At 42.1% G+C, this 25675-nt stretch overlaps 1 protein-coding gene across 1 annotated transcript; it reads right to left on the bottom strand.

Annotated features, from left to right (window-relative positions):
- Positions 1 to 938: 938 nt before the first annotated feature.
- On the bottom strand, positions 939 to 14200 carry SSX2IP (SSX family member 2 interacting protein). The gene is given in 13 exon segments (XM_033151687.1): positions 939 to 1756; positions 3517 to 3637; positions 3928 to 4039; positions 5807 to 5980; positions 6625 to 6761; positions 7707 to 7857; positions 9256 to 9433; positions 9906 to 9981; positions 10719 to 10854; positions 12136 to 12246; positions 13664 to 13731; positions 13734 to 13863; positions 14037 to 14200. Coding segments are annotated over 13 exon segments (1698 nt in total). The 5' UTR covers positions 14169 to 14200; the 3' UTR covers positions 939 to 1584.
- Between the last annotated feature and the right edge of the window lie 11475 nt (positions 14201 to 25675).

The following is a 25675-nucleotide window of genomic DNA, read 5'->3' as shown; positions in this document are numbered from 1 at the left end:
TCCCCGAGTACGGTGATGGATGGTGTAGCTGCCTTCCCCCCCACACCAGAGGGTGAGGCATGTCCACAACACTCTGTTGCCTTGTATCTTGTGGTGCTCTTTCAAGAGGTGGGCGTTATTTTGTGTTACAAGTCACACCCTCACAACTGCTATTCCAAATGTGGCCCAATAAGATGAGTGACCTCCGCAGTAGGTATATGCCTGCCTGCATGCACACCATTAAAAAAAGTACAGTGGTGCCTCGCAAGACGAAATTAATTCGTTCCGCGAGTCGTTTCGTATTGCGAAAAATTCGTCTTGCGAAGCACGGTTTCCCACAGGAATGCATTGAAATTTTCGTCTTGCGAAGCACGACCACAGAAAAATTCATCTTGCGAGTCACCTACAAAATCGCAAAACCCTTTCGTCTAGCGAGCTTTTCGTTGTGCGAGGCATTCGTCTTACCACTGTATATCAGGTCTTCTCGCATGTAGAAGAAATAATTTTGTGTGAATTGGCTCCAGGTCTTACATTTTATAAAACCCCAGAAACTTGCAAAAAGAATCGCAAAGTTCTTATTTGTTTTGCTAAAATGCATTACATAATGCAAACTGTGTGGCAGAGAGATACCTCAATGCCTTTTCACGGAAAGAATCAGTTCTAAAAATTATATTGCATACAAATAAACACATCTTCGATACTTCAAGCCTAGATTCATGAGCTGATGGAAACACTTAATGCTTAGCTGTTAGAATTCAGAGGCCAGATGGAAGACCTTGGCAAGCCAAAGGGAGCTCCATCGTAACCTACCTCCGATTTGGTACAGTGCTTCCAATTGATAAATAAAACACCAGAATCCATTTCTCTGTATTTTGTAGAATACGCATTTATTTTGCAGAGGCATTTTTTTCTCTTGAGCATTAAAAAAAATCCCTCATCTGTAAACATAGTATCACAATAAAAAAAACCCTCTGTGACAATTGGCATGTAAAATACTATGATTTTTTTGGGACCTGTGAATTTAATTTCATGGCATTGACACGTTACCGTATATCCATCTACGTGCAAGCTAATACCTTGCTTTTTAATTTATGAAAAGAGGTAATCCCAATGTCACACAATAAATATAGAGCCTGCCGTGTTAATCACCTGCAATATGCTGTACATTCAAGTTAAGGGGGGGGGGCGGGCGGAGGCGGGGAAGAGTTTCAATGCCAGTTACACTTGAGACGCAAGTGAATATTCCCCCATACTAGTGCTAAAAGCACTACTAGTACCTGAAGTAAAAAATACAATTTCACTATCAGAAGAGTCACACATTCCTTCAGTTCAAGAACGTCTTCTGTACTAAGAATATAATCTGTTTCAAGACATATATTTTTAAACAGCCTTTCAAAAGGGTACAGATAGGAAAGGTCTGAAGTGAGGGCTGGGATGGGGGGGGGAATCCTTAAAAAGCCACACATACAGCACAACCGCTATCACAATCTCCGCTGATTGATTCCATGAATAACAAACACCCTGTTTCGCCAAACGAAAGTTTATGGACACATCCAGTTAAACAAAGAGAGAGAGAGAGAGAGAGAGTGAAAGAGGTACGAGAATCTAAGGCAAGTTATCTATGTGCTCTGTGCATAGGTTTGCTGGCAGTAGCATGTGCAAGCTGTCCACATCGTCTTGGGCAACGGGGCTGGCATCCGTGGTCTGCATCTTTCTCAACTGCTCCTTTCTAACCTGGCTTGGCTTTCGGTCATCGGGCGTTTTATCCGGAGGAGCACTTGAGGTGAAGGAGAAACAGAAACAAGAAGAGAGGGTCAAGCACAATAATTTGGAGAAGAAGCCGTAGCTCATGCCATTTATGACACCTACCCCAAGCCAGGCACCCTTTACCAATTATATACGGCAATTATTTCTGGCAATGTACCATGCGTTCGTTTTCTACCTCCATGGTGCAAGGAATGGCCCATGCCAAGCAAAACACAGGGCTGGTGGGATACATTCGGCTTGGTCTATGTTGTGTAGACTTGCCCTGCCCTGAACAATTCCAACGGCGGCTCTAAGGCCAGGTGTGAAACAACAAACTTGCGGGACAACAAACTTGAGGGCCGCTGATGGGAGTTTCTGGCTGAAAGCGTGTGACACCATTGTTAAAACAGCTGCACTGACTGCCTATCTACCACCAAGGATCAAGGTTCTTGTATTGATTTACAAATCCCTGAACAACTTAGGTCCACTCCAAGGCAACTCAGGGAGCACCCTGAACCCTTATATCTCAGCTCAGTCACTGAGACCCTACGCAGGAGCATTGCTGGCCATTCCCCAAGGTGGTGAGGTTTGTCTGACAATGACAAGAAACCGAGCCGTGAGTGTCGTTGGTCCAGTCTTGCAGAATACTCTGCCAACAGAGATTCAGCAGGTGCCTTCTGTGCCAACTTTTAAACGGCTGCTGAAAACTTTTTTAGTCTGCCAGGCCTCCTATGCATTCAATTAAGAGTACTTCCCCCACATCTTTTTAATGTTGTGAAACCACCTTCATGTGTTTTGTGGTTTAGTGGTATTCAGATACTTGTATAAGTAAATACAGTTGTACCTCGGAAGTAGAACGCCCTGCGCGTCGAACATTTTGGCTCCCGAACGCCGCAAACCCGGACGTGAGTGTTCCGGTTTGCGAACGTCCTTTGGAACCCAAACGTCCAAAGCGGGTTCCAATTGGCTGCAGGAGTTTCCAGCAGCCAATCGGAAGCCGCCCCTTGGTTTCCAAAAGTTTTGGAAGTCGAACGGACTTCCGGAACGGATTCCGTTCGACTTCCGAGGTATGACTGTAATAAAAAATAAACATATGTTCATATGCCCCAATTCATTGCAGAAGTATCCCTTCTCCCCATCAGACTTATTGTGAGACTGGAAAACTGTTAGGAAGGGGTTGTATTATATTTACTATTATATTCATGCCCCACCTTTCCTGAATCAAGTTCAGAGTGGCAAACATGGGTCTCCCACCTTCCCATTTTAGCCTCACAACAACCCCCCCCCCTTGGGCTGAGAGAAGGTAACTGCCTCAAGACTATCCAGTGAGCCTCGTGGCTGAGTGAGGATTTGAACCCAGGTCTCTCAGACCCTAATCCAATTGTCTAACCATTATACTTGTTGAAGCCAGGAAACAGCTAAGAACAGATTGCATAAGAGAACAAGGGTGCCAACTTGAATAAAATATTGTGGGGGGCCCAGGGAAGCCCTGTCCTGCATAACCGATCACATGACACAGTGCACACACCCCATTTGGGAATGCCCATCAATTTTGTCATGGGCCCTGCTCCCTCAAATATTTTATTGTGGGGGCTGAAGCCCCCACGGCCCCTAGGAGTTGGCTCCTATGCAAGAGAACAATTATTACACAGAGTCAAGTGGTTCTAACATCTCTTGGAACAAACGTCTAATCCAAAACTTCTGAGGTTCGTGAATACTTCTACCACAGCCTGTTAACTTCTTAATGCTGTAGGAAAGGGGAGGCAAAAGTGATAGAATAAACGCAGGTACCTGTTCTCAAGGATATGCAGAGCTGCCTGACAAACATCTGAGAATTTGGAGGCATTGGTCATGTGGTTCAGTTTCTTTTGGCGATACCTGAAATTTGCTAATGGATAATCCGAGTCGGTACCTGCAAAACAAATGTTGCTTCTTAGGAAACAATAACGCCAAATGTTTTCAGAGCCGGGAGGCTACTAGTGGTTTGTTGGTGCAGCAGGAAGTTCATTAGGAAGCAAAAATAAAACCGTTTGCAGTACACCACATTATCCTTTACTTACGCTAAGTGTATACAACAGAAATCCAGTGAACAATATTGCGCTTATCACCACAAATTTAGTTGTAGAGATTTACAGCTAAAGGTGGGCATTTCTGCTGTTAAAGGGAGAATGAGTTTGTGAAGAGTTTTTATAAGAGTCTTACTTCCCAAGAAGGCACTTTGAGGTTTCGTGTCATCGCATTTATTTTGGTCAGGAGTCATACTCAAGAACTGTTGCTTCAGCCAAGTCCCGCGATCCTCCTCAAATGCCTTCCTCTGCACCAAGAGAAAACCCAAAATTACCACAACAAATCAACATACATCTTAATAAATTAATTGAGCGCAGGCTGTTAAAGAAGATCGTAACATTGGCCTTCACCTGGAGGTCCCCTTCTGGTTTGGTTAGTGGAGGTATCAACGGTGGGTTATCTCCCCCTCACACAGGAAAGCATGGACCATGCAACTTCAGGCACTGAACCTAAGCTCTCCCCACCCCCAAGTTTCACATCATGGCCAAGTCTGCAGCAGGAAAAGCAATTTAATAATGTACGTAATGACCTGGCTAGGAGACCATGGAAGAGCCTCCCGCATAATCTGATAGCCAATTTAAGCTTAAGACATCTGCACCCCAAATCAGAACTGAACTTCCCTGCAAGTACCAACATTCCATTCTCTGTTTGGTGAAGGAGTTCTCCCAAGATGGGATATGTTAACAGGCTCTATTAAATACTGGGTGGGCAAGTGGCTATTTACAAAGAAGGGAGGACAACTCTGGGCTGAAAACGCTGCCTATGTGGAGATGCCCAAGTCCTGCTTGTAGCATCTTGTGAAGGTGCTTGTGCAAGGACCAAGTTGCTGCGCCTGGCAGCTTTCCGAGATGGCAGAAGACATTTGATTGAGGCAGCAGCCACCCTGGTGGAATGTGCTCCTATGTTCAGAGGTGTTTTGATGTGCTGTGCTTCATAGGCCAAAGCTAAAGCAGGCTTCGATCCACCTGGCAATTGCGGGGCTGGTAACCTTCCCCCCCCCCCCCAAGGAGGTGGGATGGAAGGAAACAAAGAGATTGTCTCTTTGAATGATGTGGTGTGTAATTAAGTGCAATTTGTGCCAGGTTTTGCTCAGCAGCCAATTTGGGGCAGCAGAAAAGGTTCAGGACATGAGGCAGTAAGAGCAAGCTCCTTCGAAAAATGTCCTGTGAAATATGGTGTCGACTTCGAAGATGAAAGAAGGATCTGACCCAAGGACTATTCTGCTCTTATGAAAAACACACGAGTTGATCATCTAACCTGGAGGACACAGAAGCTTTTAACATCACAGATTTTCATAGGTTCAAAGCATTATAAGGCAAAAGGAAAGAAGAAATGAAAGATGGAGGGGATGCCTGAGAACAAGCAGCAAAGGGAGAGAATTTGGATCCACTCTGAGCAAGCGCAGGAAAGAGTGAGAAAGGAGCTTCTAAGAGGTGCTTAGTGCAAAGAATCTAAACTCACACAATCTCTGCTTTCCTGTAGAAAGCGGAAGAAAAATATCTACCTGCATTACCTCCCACACTAAACAGAGAAGGGATGCTTTCACAAAGTTTTAGAGCTTTGACTGAGATTCACCTGGAACAATGGTACTGCCGAGCACGAACTGTAAGCACTTAAGAGCATCCAAGGTAGATAAGGTCAATGGCCCATCTAGCTCAACATCCTGTTCTCAGTGGCCAACCTGGGGGAACCCGCAAGCTGTAATACTTGGATTGTCTGAATTAGAGTCAAAGGCTGATCAGACATCATACAGCAGACATGTTTTAGTGAGGGGTGCACATCTATAAATACAAATAAATGCCAAGAAGCTGTAGCCAGCCACAGTTCCCTGGAACATGCCCTGTCTGCATTTGCTTTCAAACATTTGAGTGTTCATTGTGTGGTAAACAGTGGACACAATATGAACAAGGCCTGCTACGCAGATCAGCTCTAGTACCCGGTAATTTGATTTAGCTGAGAAGCACAGAAAAAGACCGATCTCCAGCCTTAGAAAGCATAGAATCATTTTGAGTACCTCAAGTCCTAGCCTAATAGCAGCCTCTGTAAAACTTTTGCGCTCTCTCTCGAAGTTCTTCTTCTGTTCCCGGAACAGTTTCCACTCCTCCTTTAGCCTCTCCTTTTCTTCCAGCAAGTAACAGTCCTTTAGCAACATATTGGTGTCGTCATCACATGGAGAAGTTAGCTGCTGCTGCAGGTAAGGAAGCACGGGGTGGAGGGGGGGGGAATCAGAAGTGATTATTTGGAAGCTACTACTTGGGCCAAAACAAAGTTATCTTTAGTTACCAGAAAAAGTCAAAATAAACTTGACAAAGATAATTAACTTGGTGTTCTACTAGGCCAAAAAGTCAGAAAAACATGTGTTGGTGGAAAGGGGGAATCTATAAACTGAACTGCTGAGTATAAGAAAAAGATTCAATTCAGCTGCTCTGTACTTGGAACATTATGTAACCTGCAGCATGCATGGAAGGTTCTAAAACTAGCCAATTCAAAGTGCAAGGAAGCAGAGCAGCTAGTTTTGTTTTCCTTGCCCTCCTTCCTAAAATTAGTTCTGAAGCACACCAGGATACAAAAGCCTGCATAATCCCCTGCAGGAATTTGTGACCTTGTTCTTTTCCATTAGTGCCAGGATCCAACAGTGCACAGGCCAGGCAGACTTCTTAAAATCTTTTTAAAATGTGTACGTTTTAAAACTGTAGATCTGCATTATTATTATTTTTAATTACTATAGATCTAAAAGAACATGAGGAAATTGTTGAGTGGAAAGCTAAGACTGAACTAATTTATACCTCTTGCACACTTCATCTAAGACCATGTATCGGACAAGATGCTCACCTGTAAGAGCTGCTGCTGAGTTTTCACCATCTCTTTGCACTGCTGAATTTCCAACTGCAGCCTCTCGACTTCTAGCTCATGGCTCTCTCTTGAGATTGTATCTTTGTTGCTCGGTGACCCAGAATGCACATGCGATACTGCAGGTTTGGAAAGTGCCTTCTGTTAATTTCTGCCTTTTTATTACTAAATAGTTACTGAATTTGCTCTAGAGGAGAAAAATCTAACTCTACAAAGAATCGACCATTTTTAATAAAAGTCAATAAATTCTGGAGGTGTTGCAGCACAGATCATACTCACCAGACCTCTGTATAATGGAAATGGGAGAAAATCAACACTCCAATTGTCTGTCAAATTGCTCAGGTTCTCTGGGGCTACATGGACTCACTTAGTCATTAAATAGCCAGCATTTCTTTCAAAGAATTATGCCAAAAGTCCAACGAAGGCATTAGCAAGCCTCCAAAAGACTTGAATGGAATCAAAATGTGATTGTTTACTTAATATACGAAGGAATAATAATAAAAAAGATAAAAAATAATAAATAATAATAAAAAAGATGGGCACTGGACATTACTGAGTTCGTTAAGGGCTGTCATACACAGAAGGAGAAAACTTGAGAGATGAAAAGCAGAAGAACCCAAAATGCCTGAAAACACAGGATAACAGAAGTGCTATTCTCAAAACTTCTACACCTGAGAGAATTGAAATAAAGCGTTCGGGAACAAAGGGAGACCAAGAATTTTCCATTAAAGTCAAACCTGCTAATAAAGCTTGTGTGATTATGAATTATGTAATTTATAAATAGACAATGCTGTAAGTTTTGTTCCCCAATTCCAGAAGGGCATAACGAAATTTTTCTGTCATAATATATCTTTAATAAAATGATTGTATTAAATGCAACTTTCTTCTAGCTGTTCCCCTGTAGTAAGCAAAATTAGTATTTCTGTTGCTTGAGATGTTTTGCAGTGAGTGATCACAGCACCACTAGAAAACTTTTTAAATTAGGTATTTCCATAGCAAGTGCTCAACCAACATTACAGAAGGATTAAAGATGTTGCAAGTATGATGCAGATCTCTACTTTTACCTTGGTTGTCCAGGTTTTCAACATGATTTTTCAGCATTCTCCACTGTTTCCGAATGCTGTTAGCAAGCTGTTCACGCACTGTTTCACAAGAAAGTTCCCACACATTCTCCTTATTTGCTTCTCCAGAGTCCTCCTCCATGTCTGAGAGAACCTGAAAGGAAATGCCTAGTTTAGAAGATATCCATGAAGCAGCAGTGGTTTCCAAAACTGTTTGAGCTAATTGTGGGATTGTTTGGTTCATATTATCCTACTTTTAATCATGTCGATTTAGTTTGTGTTTTAACATAGATGGTTTACTGTAAATATTTTGCTTTTAGTGCGCCTGTCTATTTTGAGAACTTTTTTTTTTTGAGTTGAAAAACAAACATAAATCTTCAAACAAATATACATAAGTTTATTTCTTGCAGAAATCTCTCTTCAGGTTACAACATTATGCTTTCCAGCATAGGCTATTCATCTACACAGCTATTTATATGCACAATGTGTACACCTCCTCTAGGATATTTCCGTAGCCTTTAACCAGACTCTCCTAACAGCTAAGGCAGCTCAGAATTCTAAAATCCTGCTTTTCTGGACATGATGCACTCAGAACTGGTTGTGAAATTGCACTGGCTCCAAAACCTTTTTTTAAAAAAAACATGTTTATGTCAAATATACTGCAAATGCAATTGAAAAGGGAGCATAGAACATTTCAGGAAAATAGTATCTTGATTTTTTTTTAACACAATAGAATTATTCAAAGAAGATACATGAATTCAGTCCCCAAGAATCTCCCAATTTCTCTTGTGCTTTAAGCCTGGCACCCTAAGTCACTAGTCCCAATCCTATAAACCAGGCTGTTTCTCGTGGCAAAATAAAGCAATAACTCCATCTACTGAAAGTAAAAAATAATGACACAACGTGTTCAAACGTTATAGTGTTAAATGTTACGAAGACTGTCAAGTGACGCCTTAATAACGATGGAGGCAGTGAAAGTAACTGGCAGATACAAACACAGAGAATAGATAAAATAAGGGGAGCCAAATACCAGGGCAGTTTAGCTGGAGTTAATCTGTTTTGCAAATCTAATATAGCTCTGAATTTTGTGTAATAATGGGAAATATTTTTAAAAAATGAAATGCTGCTGGCAGGAATTTAGCTTAGGGCATTTCTGGTTTAAGGGCAACAATTCCAACATGCCCAAGTTAATGAAACACACCCATATATATAAACTATGCTCTCCCACAAGGAACAGAAATCTGCTATTCCTGTCTTGCATAAAATAAAACATGTGGAGTTAGAGGCTGACTATGGCACATTCTGAAGTCAACAGGAGAGGTTAGGTTACTTGTGACTAATTCCCATTGATTTCAACAGGACTGTGTGGTTATCTTAGTTCGGAACTACCCAAGTAGCACCTGTTGGAAGATGCAAGTCTAACCGTTTAAAAAATGAATCACAGAAGACAAAAGTGAAAAACAATTCATATGATCTCATGATACAACACCTTAAGGTGTAATTTTGTTTTTTAATATATGTGTGTGTAAGAGATTGCGTTAAACAAACTTACAGTTCCATTGCCATCTTCAGCCTTCTCCTTAGGTTTCTGCTTCTGTGATGGAAGGAGAGAAATTATCTCCTTCTTCATTTGCTGAAGCAGCTTTTTGAGCTCAGCATTTTCTATCAGAAGCTGTTTCTGACGCTGTTCATACTCGTTTAAGAGAGCTTTGAACATCTCCTCTTCGTTTCTGAAAGCAGAACACATATAGTAACTAAGCATGAAAAATGCAAAAATAAAACTGTTGTGAGCAAAAATAAAGCAGTAGTAGCAGTAACCCCCATTGTTCTGCCCAGACACAGAGATCCAGTGCTGAGGGCCTTCTTGCGGTTCCCTCGCTGCGAGAAGCCAAGTTACAGGGAACCAGGCAGAGGGCCTTCTCGGTAGTGGCACCTGCCCTGTGGAATACCCTCCCACCAGGTGTCAAAGAGAAAACCAACTACCAGATTTTTAGGAGACATCTGAAAGCAGCCCTGTTTAGGGAAGCTTTTAACGTTTCAACATTCTGTTGGAAGCCGCCCAGAGTGGCTGGGGAAACCCAGCCAGATGGGCAGGGTATAAATAAATTATTATTATTATTATTATTATTATTATTATTATTATTATTACTACTACTACTACTACTATTATTATTATTTAACATTAGACAGCGGCCGGCTCACCTCGCTTCTGTTTTCCCAGTTCTCCATGCACCTCTCTTGCCATCAACTCTACCTACGTAGTTTAGAACATCCATGGCTGCAAGGAGGAGAAATTAAAAACACATTTCACACACCCTAGAGGATGACAACTGATCATACATTTTGTATTGCATTATGCTGTGTACAGAAGCCCAAGTGAGTGAGACTAAGTCGTTACACTAGTGTCCACTTCAGGCTCATGCAGATGGACATTGGCAAGTTGGCACTGGTTGTCGTCCTTGCTACATCCGAACCTAAATGTACCAGAAACATCCAGTGCAGTCTACCTGCCAACCCTGAGTTAGGCTTCATATCAAGTTAGGTTCTGAGAAAAGCAATATACAGTCATACCCTGGATCCCGAACCCCTTGGTACTCGGATGTTTTGGCTCCCCAACTCCGCAAACCCGGAAGTGATTGTTCCAGTTTGTGAACGTTCTTTGGAATCCAAACGTCCGACAGGGCTTCCACAGCTTCCAATTGGCTGCAGGAGCTTCCTGCAGCCAATCAGAAGCTGCACTTTGGTTTCTAAACGTTTTGGAAGTCAAACAGACTTCCAACGTACGACTGTACTGTGTTTCTTCGAAGGTACCACTTCCCCTGCACTATACATCATGATGTTTGGACAATGCAACCTGAGGAACAGTCTTCCCTAAACTGCCAGAATTTACCGAAATGTAGGAGTTTCCATGCCTATCAGTTTAGAAACAAAAAAGGGAATGACTGATAAAATAAAACTAGAATGGGAAACAAAGCTGACCAGCCCCACCCCTAGAAAAAGATTTAGAAGACATACTCATTTTTTTATCTTTCTTGTTTATAAGAAGTTGATGAAAGCGCTCCTTCAGTTTGTTGTATTCTCTTTCTTTCCTCTTCATATCATGATTGTACTGGGTGGCTCGACTTGCAACGATGTTCTGTAGTTTCTGTACCTACAAAATGCATATTTTTAAAGAAAAGATTACTCATGATTTTGAATTAAAAATCCTGCCTGATATGAAACTGCTTAGGTCAGTAATTCTGCTACTGATGCACCCAGAAATTCCAATTATTGGTTTGGATGCAGTTGTGTCACTGCTTCTGGAAAGCTCTTTGATACAGTGGAAGCTTCCTTGAGCCAAAGAAAAGGGGAGGGCTAACCCACAAATTCTCTTTTGCCTACACAACCTTCCCTACTGTTCCAAGGGGTCCTTCAAAGTAAGGTTACCAGATTTTTTTCAATGAATCCGGGGACACTTCTCAACTTCAGTGGGCTGATTTGTAAATCTGGGGACTGTCCCCAGGAAATGGGAACGTCTGGTAACCTTACTTCAAAGCTCTTGAGCAGATTTAGATTGAAAAACTAAGATACTAATAACCTTGAGTCACCTCCATTTCATTTCAGAGCTAATAATCATGAAAACAACTTGATTACCTGCAGTGTGAAACTGCAGATACAGTGCAGTGTTTCCTAGAAATGTGTTTATTTAACACAAAACAGGTGGGCTGCTGGGTTGAGTAAAGGTAAAAGGTAAAGGACCCCTGGACGGTTAAGTCCAGTCAAAGGTGACTATGGGGTGTGGCGCTCATCTCGCTTTCAGGCCGAGGGAGCCGCCATTTGTCCACAGACAGCTTTCCAGATCATGTGGCCAGCATGACTAAACCACTTCTGGCATAACGGAACACCGTGACGGAAACCAGAGCACACGGAAACACCCTTTACCTTCCCACCACAGCGGTACCTATTTATCTACTTGCACAGGCGTGCTTTCAAACTGCTAGGTTGGCAGGAGCTGGAACAGAGCAACGGGAGCTCACCCCGTCATGGGGATTCAAACCGCCAACCTTCTGACCAGCAAGCCCAACAGGCTCAGTGGTTTAGAGTAGACCACAGCACCACCTGCATTGAGTATGCCAGCTCTAGCCCCTGGTCACGTCACCTTCCAACTTGCGGAAGGCAACCATGTGTACTTGTGCGGGAAGCTTCACATTTTAGAACCCCAGAAAATCAGAAGCCAGTGCTGGTCAGTGATGATGGGAGTTGCAGTCCATCACTATCTGGAGGGCTACAGCTTCCACACTGTCAATTACACAAGCCTGCTGCAAACACAGGTTTAAACAACTCCACACCTAGTGAATTTCCTTTTAAATGAAAGACTAGCAATATTTGAAAAGCTCACTCAGTCTAGCAAAAATTATCAATGCCGCTGCCATCAACGTACAGGCTGACTAACCTCATCTTTTTCCGTTTTTAGTAACTGGTGTAGATTCCTGTTTTTGCATTGCAATTGCCTGTCCCTTTCTTGAAGTCCAACTATTTCTCTTCTAGAGGTTTCCAGCTGCTCCTGTTTAAAAAAAAAAAGAAAAGAAAGAGGGGGGACTGTAGCGTTTGGTCACAGAAACTAAAACTTAGTACTAAGCAATTGGCTTCTATTAGTCTGAACTCCAGGGCATTAGCACAACAGCTTACCTTCACGGAATGCACTGAAATCAAGTTCTATGTTCTTCTGTATTTTAATGAAGTTGTTCAATTTGCCTCCAACCTGCAGGCCTGGAATAAGGAGGGACTAATCCTAGTTGCTGCGACCCTGTGCATTGCACAGCACACTCTGCCTTCTGGAATTAATCCATAAACACAAGGCTAGAAGTGGCGAGGCTGAGAGCCATTTATACTGCATGCAAAGTGTGCTGTGTTAACCATGCTGTGTTAAAGAGAGAACCACCAGGATATCTACCATAGCAAGTGCTTTTTAAAAAGAGAGAGAGAGAGAGAGAGAGAGATTACCATACTCATATAGTGATAAAAGTGCCATGAGTGCCGGCATAAAATGGCTGGCATAGGCAGCAAAAAAAAATAAAATAAAAATATAAATGTTCCAGTACTCCATACCTATGAATATTGTTGCAAAAAGGCCCTGGCCATAGCGCTGCTCTGAATTATATAAAGCGCAGTGCTATGAAGACCCAACCAAAAGGATATGGCAGTAAAAGGCCACCTGATGTGAAATGCAACTTCAAGAATTTGCTCTAATCACTATGAGTTTTCCATCTGATATACACTAAAAAAATACATGCCTATATTGTGGCACACAGGGAAGCTAAATGTTGCGTCCATGACAAGGCTGAAGTGAGTTCCCTTACAAAATACTGAGGGCATTCTAAGTAAGTCAGTTGGCATAAAAGCACACATTTAAAATATTCTATTTACCTGCAATAATAAATCCAAATTCTAAGATAAATGGAAAGCAGACCAGATGATGAGCTCGGTATCTCAGTATAATCTTCGCCTATTATATGCTACCAAGCCCAATTCAAGGTGTTAGCCTTAAAAGCAAAATGACTCGGGGCACGAATACTTGAAAGAGCCACCTCTCCCTATTTGCGCCCCTTGCGCTAAGGTTATCAGGAAAGGCCTCTCTCGCTGTTCATTTCTTAGGGAGCAATCATTGCACAATGGCATGAGAAAGCACCTTCTCCACGATGGCACTCAGCTTGTGGAACTCCCTTCTCCTTGGAAAACAGTTTGCACCATCATTGATCTTTGGTGCCAGTTAAACACTGAGTTGCCTGGGCTTTAAGAGGTGGACAGTGGTAAATGGTTGGTTGTGCATCTGCTGTAATGCTGCATTCCGATACTGTACACAGCATTCCTTTTACGCACTGTGGCGTTTCAATGAATTTTATGGCTGTAACCTGCCATGGAATCAAGAGCAAACGACAAATCCAAATAAAACAAAACAATTAATAAATAAAATGTTGCACCTTTAACTTAGTATAGCTGTTCTGCAGGTGGTCCATGTCGCTACCCAGTTTTAGATGCTGGGTTTCTGTTCTTCCTGAGCTCGTAGAGTCTTGCGCTGAAGCAGCAGCAGGTCATTCACACAGTTTAAAACCGATACTATGTTTAACTCTTTCCCTTTGGAGTCCGCATAAAGCGAAGGGAAGCCCAGCGTGGTCAGCTCCTAGCGCAACAGGACAAATTCCTTTTAAACCAATCTCTGGCAACATTCAGATATTATCAAACATAGTACTATGTCGGCCATAAGGAGCAAAGGGTGGGTGGGCGGGAGGGGTGGAGTGGGGCATTCATTTCTCAAAGGGCATGCTTATATTTGCTACACAATAGTCAATTTACCCTATTAAGATAGGAGAGGCTCTGTTCAACATTCTCTTCTGTGCAGAAGGCACTGAAAAAGCTGTGCGCACTTTTGGACAAAGGCAGTGGTGAGCAGTGCGCTGGCTGTGTACTTAAGCTTGAGGGGGACATGTTTCTGCCTGAGGTATACCAAGTGATATTATCTGGAGAGGAAAAAGCAAAATGTTACCAAAAAAATTACGAAATATTACCAATCATTTTTTAAAATTTTACTGAAACATGTATACCCATCATCATAGGCCATTCAAGATGGTTTCAAGGCAAGTGTAATTCCTGCGTACCAAGATAAACAATATACAATTGAAGAATTTGGATGACTAACCAATGGCAGCTAAACATTGGAAACCGAGAGCTGTGACTCCAGCAAGCTAATTATAAGAACAATTCCAAAAGATTGTGGCAACATCTCTCGCTATGAAGCTTTGCATCTGATTAAATAACAAATGTACTTGCCTTCTTTCTTATGTATAATCAATACGAGTGACCTTTTAGATACAGCATCTTATGGCTCAACTTTCCCCAACAAAGCTTACTACTTTAGCCACAACACTCTTAACATACAAGACATTACAATAAATTTACTGTTGATTGCTAGATGGAAATACTTAGCTACGCCCCCTCTATATATATATATCACAATTCTGCAAAAACCAACTTTCTTCAGCAAAACCTATTAGAAGCAGTTACATAGTTATGCATTTCCATTTAAAGATTAATTTAACTATTTTGTATACAGACGGTCAGTCTCGACTCTCAACTGCTAAGATCTTTTAATAATTATAATCAACCCTTCCTGCAATAAGACATCCAAAATTTAACTTATGACTTCAATAATTCACCTGGCGACAGTGCTGGCACTGTAATAGTGTTTCCAATCTCCCATAGCAACTAACGCATCCAGAGAAACAGATCAACTGCTTCAGCAGAGAAGCATTATGAGCCACTGCGGGTTAAACCTCCTACGTAAGCATCTCCTAAAATAGCAAGAACGATTTAGATTAACGTGAGCATTTAAATCAAATGAGAGGCTAAAGCAGGCAAAGAAGGCATTCTATGTAGTTAGAAGCCACACTCTTTGATTTTCAGATCCATGGGACTGGCTAACTGTTTATAAACGCATCACCATGCAGAGGTTTGCGGTAGTCAGGTAAACGGTTAAACCTCAAGTTACAAATCAATACTTTATCATCCATGTGAAGAAAAGGAAAAGTAACAGGGTTGCGTTAGACAAATTGCCTTATCATCTGTGTATGGCAAATGGGCTCTTATAAGCAATGAAAGGGTTTTATACATTGGAAGTTTATCACTATGCAATTTCAGCTCACATCAACTCTGTGTTCTTCACAGAGACAAAAAATAAATAAATAGAAGCATTCAGGAATCGTGATAAGTTTCTCCCCAAAAATGTGGTGCACAAAGAGGGAAGAGATATTTCCATGATTTTCAAAACTGGGAAGAAAACCCGATTCACTCGAGGTCAGAATATCACATCAAAATTGAACAAGTTGTTAGACAATTTACCTCTATTCTTTTTTTTTTTAATGCTACCAAGCCAATTTCACATGGTGATTACTTCATCACTCCATGTAGCAAGAAGTATTGACGGCGTCAGGGTATAAACTTCAGAACTAGCTCCCTGAAGTGGAGAAAAATGTCAGCTTAAGCCACATTCATAGGAAACAGCATAACCGTTTTAAGGAAAATAATCCTGTGGTGACATTATAATATGCTAAAAGTGAAAATGGAAATCATGAGCCAATCCTCTCACAAATAAAAGTTTATGGGTCCAAAGTCTCCTCCACCCAGCTACTCACCTCTGGTTGTAGCGAACTCACTCATTTATGCAGCCATGCTCAAAATGCATAGCGGCTACCTATATTTTATGTGAGAAAAATGCTTTCTTGACACTGACATCTCAGTAGCTATTACATTTTCAGGCCCACTTCCTCCAAAGAGATGAAATTAGGCGAAGAGGCAACCACTTACCCATGGTGACCCAGTAAGTTTTGTGGCCATATAGTGATTTGAACCCAAACACTACACCACATTGGCTTTCAGTATCCCTAGAATGAATGTATAATTTTGGGTAGTACAAAATTCATCTCGATTTAACAATCACCAGCACTAGATGGTACTTAACTACATCTGTGTTTACTGCCCAACATTTCCTGTCATTCTATATAACATGCAGCGCTTGATTGGTTTGCCACAACTTCAGTGTGGATTTTCGATTTGTGCCTTAGGATTCCCTCCCCAGGAATAAATATTTTCATGGAACAGAGAACACAGGTAAACACAGGGTTGAATTCAGACTATGAGAGTTGCAAATTTAACTGCAGGTTTAAAAACAAATTCATAATGGTAGCTTTACTGCAAGCCTTTCTGTGCAGAACTTCTCGATTATAAGCTCATATGGTGCTGTAGACTTGATAAATAGGTTTAAAGTGAGATTTTAGAACCCCGGCTAGTTCAGAATTAAGTGACAGCAGATAAATAGGTTCCTACAGCACTACAGTGCAATCACATTACACCATCTGCCTTTTCAATACCACATGCTGTGTCATCCAAAAAGAAAAGAGGCTTGTCCAAGTTCTTAAAAACACAAACCCCTTTTTGCAGCAGCATATGTACCTCCCCTAACAGGGTTCAGATTATTTTGCAAATGTAGAGACAAAGCATCCATAAGAGTTGACATCAAGTAACTTTATTTCAAATCTTGTTCACAGCTATTCATGGCTTCAGAGATTAACGATGGGGTAAGGATGTATGTTAAGTCATTACAAGAGCGGTGCTGCACAACATAACCAGGAACAGCACATGGAGAACTGTGTTCTAAGATTAGATTGCAAAGAGAGTTTATAAAAGCTTAAGCCTTTCATTTGGCAAGTAATCTCCTTAATAGACAGCTCTGTTATCCGGATGAAACAAAACCAATCTTGCAAAGGATAAGAGCCACAGAAATGATGCAATTATACAACTCTATAACTAACCTTAAAATTTTCTAACAAGCTCTTTGTTTGTCTCCCGTATGTATTATACTAGATGTCTGGGGAAGCATGAGTACCAAGAATAAGGTAGCAAGAGGAGGGGACAATACTGTAAACAGTTTTTCTGCAACTGATGGACAATGTCTTTGCACTATAACAAGAATCAGCATGCAATCTCCGGAAAGATCTGGGGGAACTGGACTGCATCTGCACACTGCATAAAGGCTATACAACCACATTTTTTTAAAAAAAAAACCTGGTGGATACAAAGTTTAATAAGTACACACTATCATTTCCATTTGTCCTTCTAATTCTAGATGATGTTGCTATTTTTTCTTTTCACCAGAGCTAAGAAAACGCACAAGAACCACACTTTGCAGCTCAAGCACAATATGAACTGGAAACAACCAGGTGTACAGTAATCCCTGTGGCATATTATACCAAACTAGCAGACAACCTTGACAGTCCCAAGCAATGATTAACCAGATCCACAAACAGCTCGCATCAATTTAAGAGGGGGGCTGGACTTAAATCTCCAAAAGCTCGGGGGCGGGGGAGGCAGGGAATCCAGTTTGGCTACTTACAAGCAGACAAGTGATCAGCACTGGACGAGATACTGTAGAGAGAAAAAACAACACGTCACCACAGGGGATTTAGGGATTAACGCTGTAGGCGAAGCCCCACCCCACCCCGTGGGCGGCGCAAGCGCACGTGGGTGGTTGAGACCCCTGTCCCCAAATTCTTAACCTCAGGGTCGTGAGGGTCCTGCATTGCATTGCAAACAGAGTCCTGCATTGCACAATGGGGTTGGACTAGATGACCCTCGTGCGCCCTTCCAAAATCTACAATGCAGTTGCAGCTCGAGCTAGCACCCCACCCCAAGGCCCGCCTCCACGTGTGCACCGCATCCCTATTCATCTGTTTCCCCCCCCCCCACACACACACCTCTTGGTATTATTTCCTATTCTCCTTCCCCCTACCCCCCCCCCACCCACCTCGGGGTAAGGCGGGTGAGCCATCATCGCCCCCAAATCCAAACCTGATCCTGGGGCAACTCCGCCCCCGCCCCCGCTGGGCTGAATGGCAGCTGCCCTGCCCTCACCTGCCAGGCACCTGGCTGCCCACCTGCTGCTGCTGCGAGAGGGGGGGCGGGGCGACCTGGCGACCTCGGCTGCTTCTGCCTCCTTCGCCGCCGCCACCGTCGCCGCCTCCGGCACTAACCGATCTGGCCCCGCCCACGCGCGGGCTAACTGCGCGCGCCCCGCCTCCCCCTTCCCCACGCGGCGCCCCATTGGCCGGGAGGTTGCTAGGATACCTTTCAACAAGAGGCCCTGGGAGGCGCTGCAGCTGCTGCTGACGCTGCCCCGCCGCCGCCCACCCTGCGCGCCAGAAGCGCCTTTCTCACCTGTTGCAGCGTTTCTCTCTCTCTGAGAAAAGGGGCCACTTTGCATTGGGAAGCTAAGGCTATATAGAGTTTCCCAGGCTGCAGTCAGAAGAGATGAGAGTGTTCTGGGAGGACTTGGGCGAGTTTTAGATTTTGGGGGGGACGGGGACGGGGGACGGGACACAGGATTCAAGTGATGGGGGAAAAGTGTTTTTATTTTATTTATTTGTTTTATTGAATGTATATACTGTACCAGCCTATTTCGTCTCAGGGCGGTTCACAAAATAAAATCAAGATATAAAACCACAAAATACATAATAAAATTAAAAACAACAACCCAACAGCCCCTCAAAAAACAAATTTTAAAACGGCATAGGATGTGTATGTGATGTGCTCACAGTTTCCTAATGATTAAAAGCTCTCCAAGGAGAAAGGAGAGAGGTGGTGACTGATTTCTGTAACCGAAATCCCTCCCCTCTGAGAAAATTTGTAATTATTTTTGTTTCGCTTCCCAAGATAAGTACAGCCGTTCCCTTGATTTTTTTTTTTTGCATTTAATGGTAAAATTGTAGAGTTGGAAGGGAATCCCCAGGATCATCTAGTCCAACCCCCTGCAATGCAGGAATCTCAGTTAAAGCATCTGTGGCAGGTGGCCATCCAACCTTCTTACTTAAAAACCTGGAGAGAAAAGAGAGTCCACAACTCACAGCCACCCAATTCACTCTTTCACACATATAAGATGCTTTGCACCAGTTTTAGTTCTGGAGCATTGCAGAGGATCAAAATGGTGGCCAGGTTGCCGACTGTTGCCACTGCGGTTGCTTGCAGTGTAGCAAAAGCGAACACGACTAGCCTGGTGGGGCAGTTCTGTGGAATTACTGCTGTGTTACCTGGCAGGTGGGAAAGTCGGTGCGGTGCAGCCACTTGTCAGGACCACCAGATTTGGTTCCAGCAGTGTGTTCTCTCCACCCTGACCTTCCCGTGCCCACCTGGTCTCTCAGCATCAAGGTAAGTGGCAGCCACAGCCATGGCAGCTGCTCCTGCATGGGGGGGGGGAGGAAGTTATGCCAGTCATGCTGCTTAACAGTGAACCCTTCCTCCAAATAAGAGTTTGGCAAAACACCCCCAAATTTCACCACCCATTAAAAATGCAGAGAATTTCAGAGGTTATTTTTTGCTCTGTTCTAAACTGAGATCCAATTTCTGAAGATCACATCCTACTTTTGACCTGGCAACTGAGTTTAGTGGGAACGACGTCCGAGTAAAGCTGCAATCCTATGCAGTGTTAGGCATGCTGTGGGCTCTGAGATGCATCTGAGATGCACATGTCCATAGGAATGTAATAAGGGTGCCAAGTTTAAAACAAAAAACAAAAAACGAAACATAGCTGTCTTTTGCATAGTGCTTGATCTGCAGCGGTTAGCAGGTGGTCTTGTTTGTCTCCATGCCATGGCAACTTGACTTGTTAATCTCTGTATATCAAACCCCCTTTAAGTGGGCAATGCTATTGTTTTCTTTGTTTTGTCTGGCAGCTCTATATATGAGTCACCCATTACGGTCTAGAAGAGTGTGATCCCTGTTTTCGTTAAGGAACTTTTATTTCTAGAATAAAGGAGAATGCTTTAATGTTCTTCAGCCTGAGAGCCACCTTCAAGGTTAGCCAACTCTGTGAGAGCTGGATGATGTACAGTGGTGCCCCGCTAGACACATGCCTAGCTAGACGAAAAACTCGCTAGACGAAAGGCATTCGCTAGCGGAAGGCTGCCCCGCAAGACGAATTTGTCAATGGGGCTGCTTCGCAAGACGAATTTTTTTTTCGTCTAGCGAAAACCGCTATTTGCATTGGTGCTTCGCTAGACGAAAAAATTGCTAGATGAAAATACTTGCAGAACAAATTATTTTCGTCTAGCGAGGCACCACTGTATGTGTACACACTACATATAGGTTTTTTTTGTTGTTTTTTAAAAGGTAAAGGACCCCTGGATGGTTAAGTCCAGTCAATGGTGACTATGGGGTGAGGTGCTCATTTCGTTTCAGGCAGAGCTAGCCAGTGTTTGTCTGCAGACAGCTTTCCGGGTCATGTGGCCAGCATGACTAAACCACTTCTGGTGCAACTTCCCGCTGCAGCGGTACCTATTTATCTACTTGCACTGGTGTGCTTTCGAACCCCGTTGCACGGACTCGAACTGCCGACCTTCCGACTGGCAAGCCCAAGAGGCTCAGTGGTTTAGACCACAGCGCCACCCGCTCCCCTTACACACTACATATGCGCACCACACATATGACACACACACCCTATAGCTGGTACTTTTTCAGGGTTTACAGTACTTCTCTTGCCATGTGTGTATGTGCCATTTAATAGAGTGGGGAGGGGTGGGAGAAAAGGCATATTACTTCAGTAAGAAAGGGTACCACAGAAGGCACTAGAAGGCAAGCAGAGGTGCCCCTGACATTCAAGCAACCTTGTGCTCTGCAGATAAAAACTAATTTGTTTGAAACACTAGTTGCAGAATCAAAGCCAATGTTACAGCACCGAGCTTCTGTTATATTTAATAAGGTCATGGCTACTTGTTCTTACAACACATAAGGGAGTTTACTTTTCCAGAACTTTTTTTTTTTACTCATATACATTTAATTAATGGATTGCGGACCATACAATTAATCAACTAAGATTTCTTTAGCTGGATAATAGTCTTATTATTGTACATAGCAAATTTCTGCACAACCCCATGGCAGCTGCTTTGTGGCATGTTGCAAGTTCCATCTTGTACCCTATGCTATTTAAAAATCTGCATGAAATCACTGGGTGAAGTAGTCAGGAATTTGGGGGTAAGGTGTCATCAGCACGCTGTTTCTTAATTTTTTAAAAAACAGAAATGTTAGTGCACCCCCCCATACATACATACATTTATGTATGTGGTTCTGAGTCAATTCAATTCAAACTTTATTTGCGTAGCCGACTGGCCATAATGTGGTTCTGAGTAATATACACATTTCGGCAAGCAATTTTCACTAATAACATAATTGTATTTTATTTTTATTAATATCTGCATTTTGTGGGCATGCACTCTAATACGTGCTTTTTTTTGGTAAATGTTATTTGGCTGAAGAACTGCATCACAATTTGGAGAAGAGCAAATTTCAAAGGATAATTGTGTTTTACTTTACCTAATTCCCACTTCTCCAACCAATATGCAGTTGTTATTAAAATTCCAACCAAATCTAATTTCTTCATCATCACTACTTTCTGTTAATAAAAAGCCTCCACAGAATACAACTCTATGGTTATAAAGAAATTCCAGGCTTCCGGGTTCAAGTCAGGATTAGAAATTCAGGCTGTGAAGGGCTTGTATTTCACAATCACTATCTTAATCTGAGTGTGCATGTTTTATGGTTACAGTTTAACTCTACCAAAACTACCTAGGATTTTGTGCCACTTGCTGAGACTGTGATATTAGTGATGAGAGCAATTTTGCAGAGGACAAAAATTATTGTCCAAAAGGCCAGTTGAATAATTATTCCTAACAGAATAGCACGAGCAAGATACACTTGAGTAGCAGATTCAGTGAAATGCAATCAGTGCTGGCAAAACAGACTTCAAAAATAAGAGGCATATGGCACAAAGAACAATTATTAACTGTTCCAAGTTTTCTCCTGCAGAGGCTGAGGTCCCAAACATGGGCACTCAACCACTGAGAAACTAATAGAAGGCTTTTGCATTTACGTAAAGAAAGAATCCGTATAATCCTGCAAAAAGAATGCACTTTCAGAAAGTGCTATGCTCTGTGATCAGTGGGTCAGTGTCGTTTATAAATGCTTCTGCAATTATAAATTATGTTCATTTTACAACTAGAGATTAACTATACGCCTCATGGTCTTGCGAAGGAAAATGCAGTATTTTTGATAGGATTTTTAATACTGCAGAAATACTAATCTCCTGGAATGGTCATTGGATATTAAATGCTTTGCTCTCTAAACTTACTCCCTGAGCTACACAACATTATAGCTATTCTTGCACCAGAGGCAAGAATTTATGCCCTAACAGTTTGGACCAGCTGGCCTAGTATGTTTCTATGAAGTAGGGTATCATAACCTGATTCCTTCCAAAGAAATTTGCGAAAGGCTCACAGTTCATTGTGCTAGTTGTGGGTTCCATAGAAACATTCCTTTCTAACCACTGTTATCATCTTACACTGAAGTGTAAGATTTTATTACCCTTGTGGTACAACTGTATGGGAAGCCAGTGAGTTAATACAGTACAATGTGGTGGTGCAATGGGGCATGTGGACAAATGATATAGCATAGCTATAAAATCCAGTGCGCATGCGCTCTCTCTCTCTCTCTCTCTCTATATATATATATAAATAACATTGCATTTTCCCACAAAGTATTTTGCGAGTCCCTTGTCCTCCACCTGTGTTCAGTTACAGTTACACCATAATTATTTCAAATCATACTTACACTTTCTTGTTTTCTACTTCACACAAAGCTGTTTCAAATGTTTACTTAACTTTACTGTGAGTGTACAAGCTTTTGTCATTTAAAATAAGCTCTTTATAACAGTCATTGAAAGAGCTCTTAGGTACACAGGTACACTTGATCTGTTGAATGTGGCTGTAAGTGTCTATTCATGATCACAGCACTGCACTCTGTTCGAAGGCTGCCAACCGAGAGGGATGGTTGGTGAAGGGACAGCAGGTGGGGTGCATAGCTGTCAACTTTTCCCTTTTTTTAAAGGGAAATTCCCTTATTCCGAATAGGATTCCTCGCAAGAAAAGGGAAAAGTTGACAGCTATGGTGGGGGGGGGGGAGTTGGAAAGATGTAATGAGGGGTTAGCAGTGTAGAGTTCTATACCCATTTACCTGGCAGTAACGGACCTTAAGTGTTCCTATTTTCCAGGGACACTCCCAGATTTACAGAAGCCATCCTGGTTTCTGATTTGATCCCGAATGTCCTGCTTTTCCTTAGGACATCCCTATTTTCATCTGAGAAATGTTGGAGGGTATGGAGTTATACGGTATGTCCCCCCCAGAGCCAAGGAGATAAGTAATTATACAACCGTCAGAAGACATCTGAAGGCAGCCCTGTATAGGGAAATTTAAAAAAAATGTTTAATTTTTTTATTGTTTTTTATGTTGGAAGCAGCCCAGAGTGACTGGGGCAATCCAGTCAGATTGGTGGTGTATAAATAATAAATATTATTATGATGAGAGAATAGGAATATTTTCATTGGAGAAATGTTGGAGGGCATGAAGTAAGCGATAGGAATTATTTCTGAGCAGGCTTGGATAGGATTGCAATTAGGAAAATTCCATACCAATTTACTTGGGACTAAGCCCTTTTGCTTCTGGATGAGAGGAGAGTTAGTGGAATAGGTTGCTTTCTTCCATGTTTGATGTATACTGATGATTTATTTGTATTTTTTAAAGGGAATAAAGTATGGTATGTTGTGTGCAATACTCAGCATTACAATAATTAGCAATTAATCTGTAGAGTTTGAGATGGACCAATTTACAAAGGAAAGGAAGGATCTAGCAAATTAGTAAAAAGAAAATTTAGAGGATTCGGGAATGACTCGTTGGGGTCACAACAAGTTTTTTACAATTCACTGTACCTGTAACCCACATTGTGTACAGCTCTCTGGAATATTTTTAAGGTCATTAACTCCATTCTCAATGGGGTGGATTAGGCCAAAATGAGCTGCCCAAAACAAAATTGTTTTTGGAAAGGTGGCATTTCCTGTTTTCCATTAGCTTTTAATGTAAAAAGCAAATTAGATGCCATTTGTATTTGGTCTTCAAAGCTTGGGCCGTTAAACATTTCTAAACCGCTTTAATTGTTGTTGCATAGAGGAAGTACAGTGCCAGTTCTCACAAATAGCATGTACTGTTTAATGTCTCTTGGCACTAAAATATTCTAGTTTGACTAGAACATGAGAGATATTAGAAACAATTCCATACTTCCTAAGACTTGGCAGGAGTTTGCTAAAAGCGTTAGAAGGAGCCCTGCTGAATCAAGTCAAAGGCATGCCTAGCATAGATATAGGCACCATCTATGGTGCCAGGGCACCCACAAATTTTCAGTGAAGGGGGCTGCCCCCCCCCCAAAGTTCTACTTCGGACAGAGCTAGTTCTCTCCTGCCATTCCCCAGTTACTGCATGTGGATCAAATAACAGCATTGTCATTGAATCAAGGTTTGCAGGATTATCTGATGAAGAATGAAATGTGGTTATGGCCCAATTTATTCCTGCAGAAAAGTCCTGCGGGTGGACAGCTTCCTAACAAAGATGTGAAACATGGACGTGTGAATCCAAGTAGCTACATATAAACGAACTAAAATCACCTCAGACATGGTGCCCAGTTATTTATTTGTTTGTGGAACTGGAAGGGGCACCTTCTCTAGAGCAGCACGCAGCTAAGCCTTAGCGGGCTGTAGTGTAGGCACAGGAGTTCCCCATGCAGAAATCCCTTAGGTTACACAGTAGTTAAACAATGAACCCAAACTCTGGGATGTTTGTTGGTGCAACCTTTCAGATCTTTAGTCACATCCTTAATTGAAACAGCATAATATACTGCAGATGTCACGTTGTCATTCCAAAACTAAAATATGAAATATCCACAATACCGTAAAATATTTAATTAAGATACCATGGATATCTCATGCTTTAGTCTTTGGTTAAAGAAAACAAATCAGTGTAGAAAATGGGGAAAACTAAGGAATTTCATACAGAGGCCAAATAATAAGCTGCCAAGGAAACCTTCATTATAAGCTCCCTGGGACTCCGAAGAAACACTCCACAAATAGTTCGTTACCAACTATGCTTTGTGAAAAGAATACATTGTTCAAAAATATACCACCACTAACCCAGTTAACAGAACGGTCATTCCTTTGCTAACTTGGCTTCTTACAGCATTTCCTATTGTTCAATTAGAAGTTGCAATAGACACATTCCTCAAATATCTAAAGGTCTGCCACATGGAAGATGGAGCAAGCTTGTTTTCTCATTCTCTGGAGGCTAGGAACCAATGGATTCAAGTTACAAGAAAGGAGATTCCAACTAAACATGAGGAAGAACTTTCTGAGAGAAAGAACTGTTTGACAGTGGAGAAGACTCCACTGTTTGACAGTGGAGAAGAGGTAGCGGACTCTCCTTCCTTGCAGGTTTTTAAGCAGAGGTTGGATGGCCATCTGTCATGGATGCTTTAGTTGAGATTCCTGCATTGCAGGCAGTTGCACTAGATGAAT

The sequence above is a fragment of the Lacerta agilis genome, chromosome 6 (assembly GCF_009819535.1).
Source record: "Lacerta agilis isolate rLacAgi1 chromosome 6, rLacAgi1.pri, whole genome shotgun sequence".
Classification (NCBI taxonomy): domain Eukaryota; kingdom Metazoa; phylum Chordata; class Lepidosauria; order Squamata; family Lacertidae; genus Lacerta; species Lacerta agilis.
The sequence above is the reverse complement of the archived record's forward strand: the minus strand, read 5'-3'. Positions and strand labels throughout refer to the sequence as shown.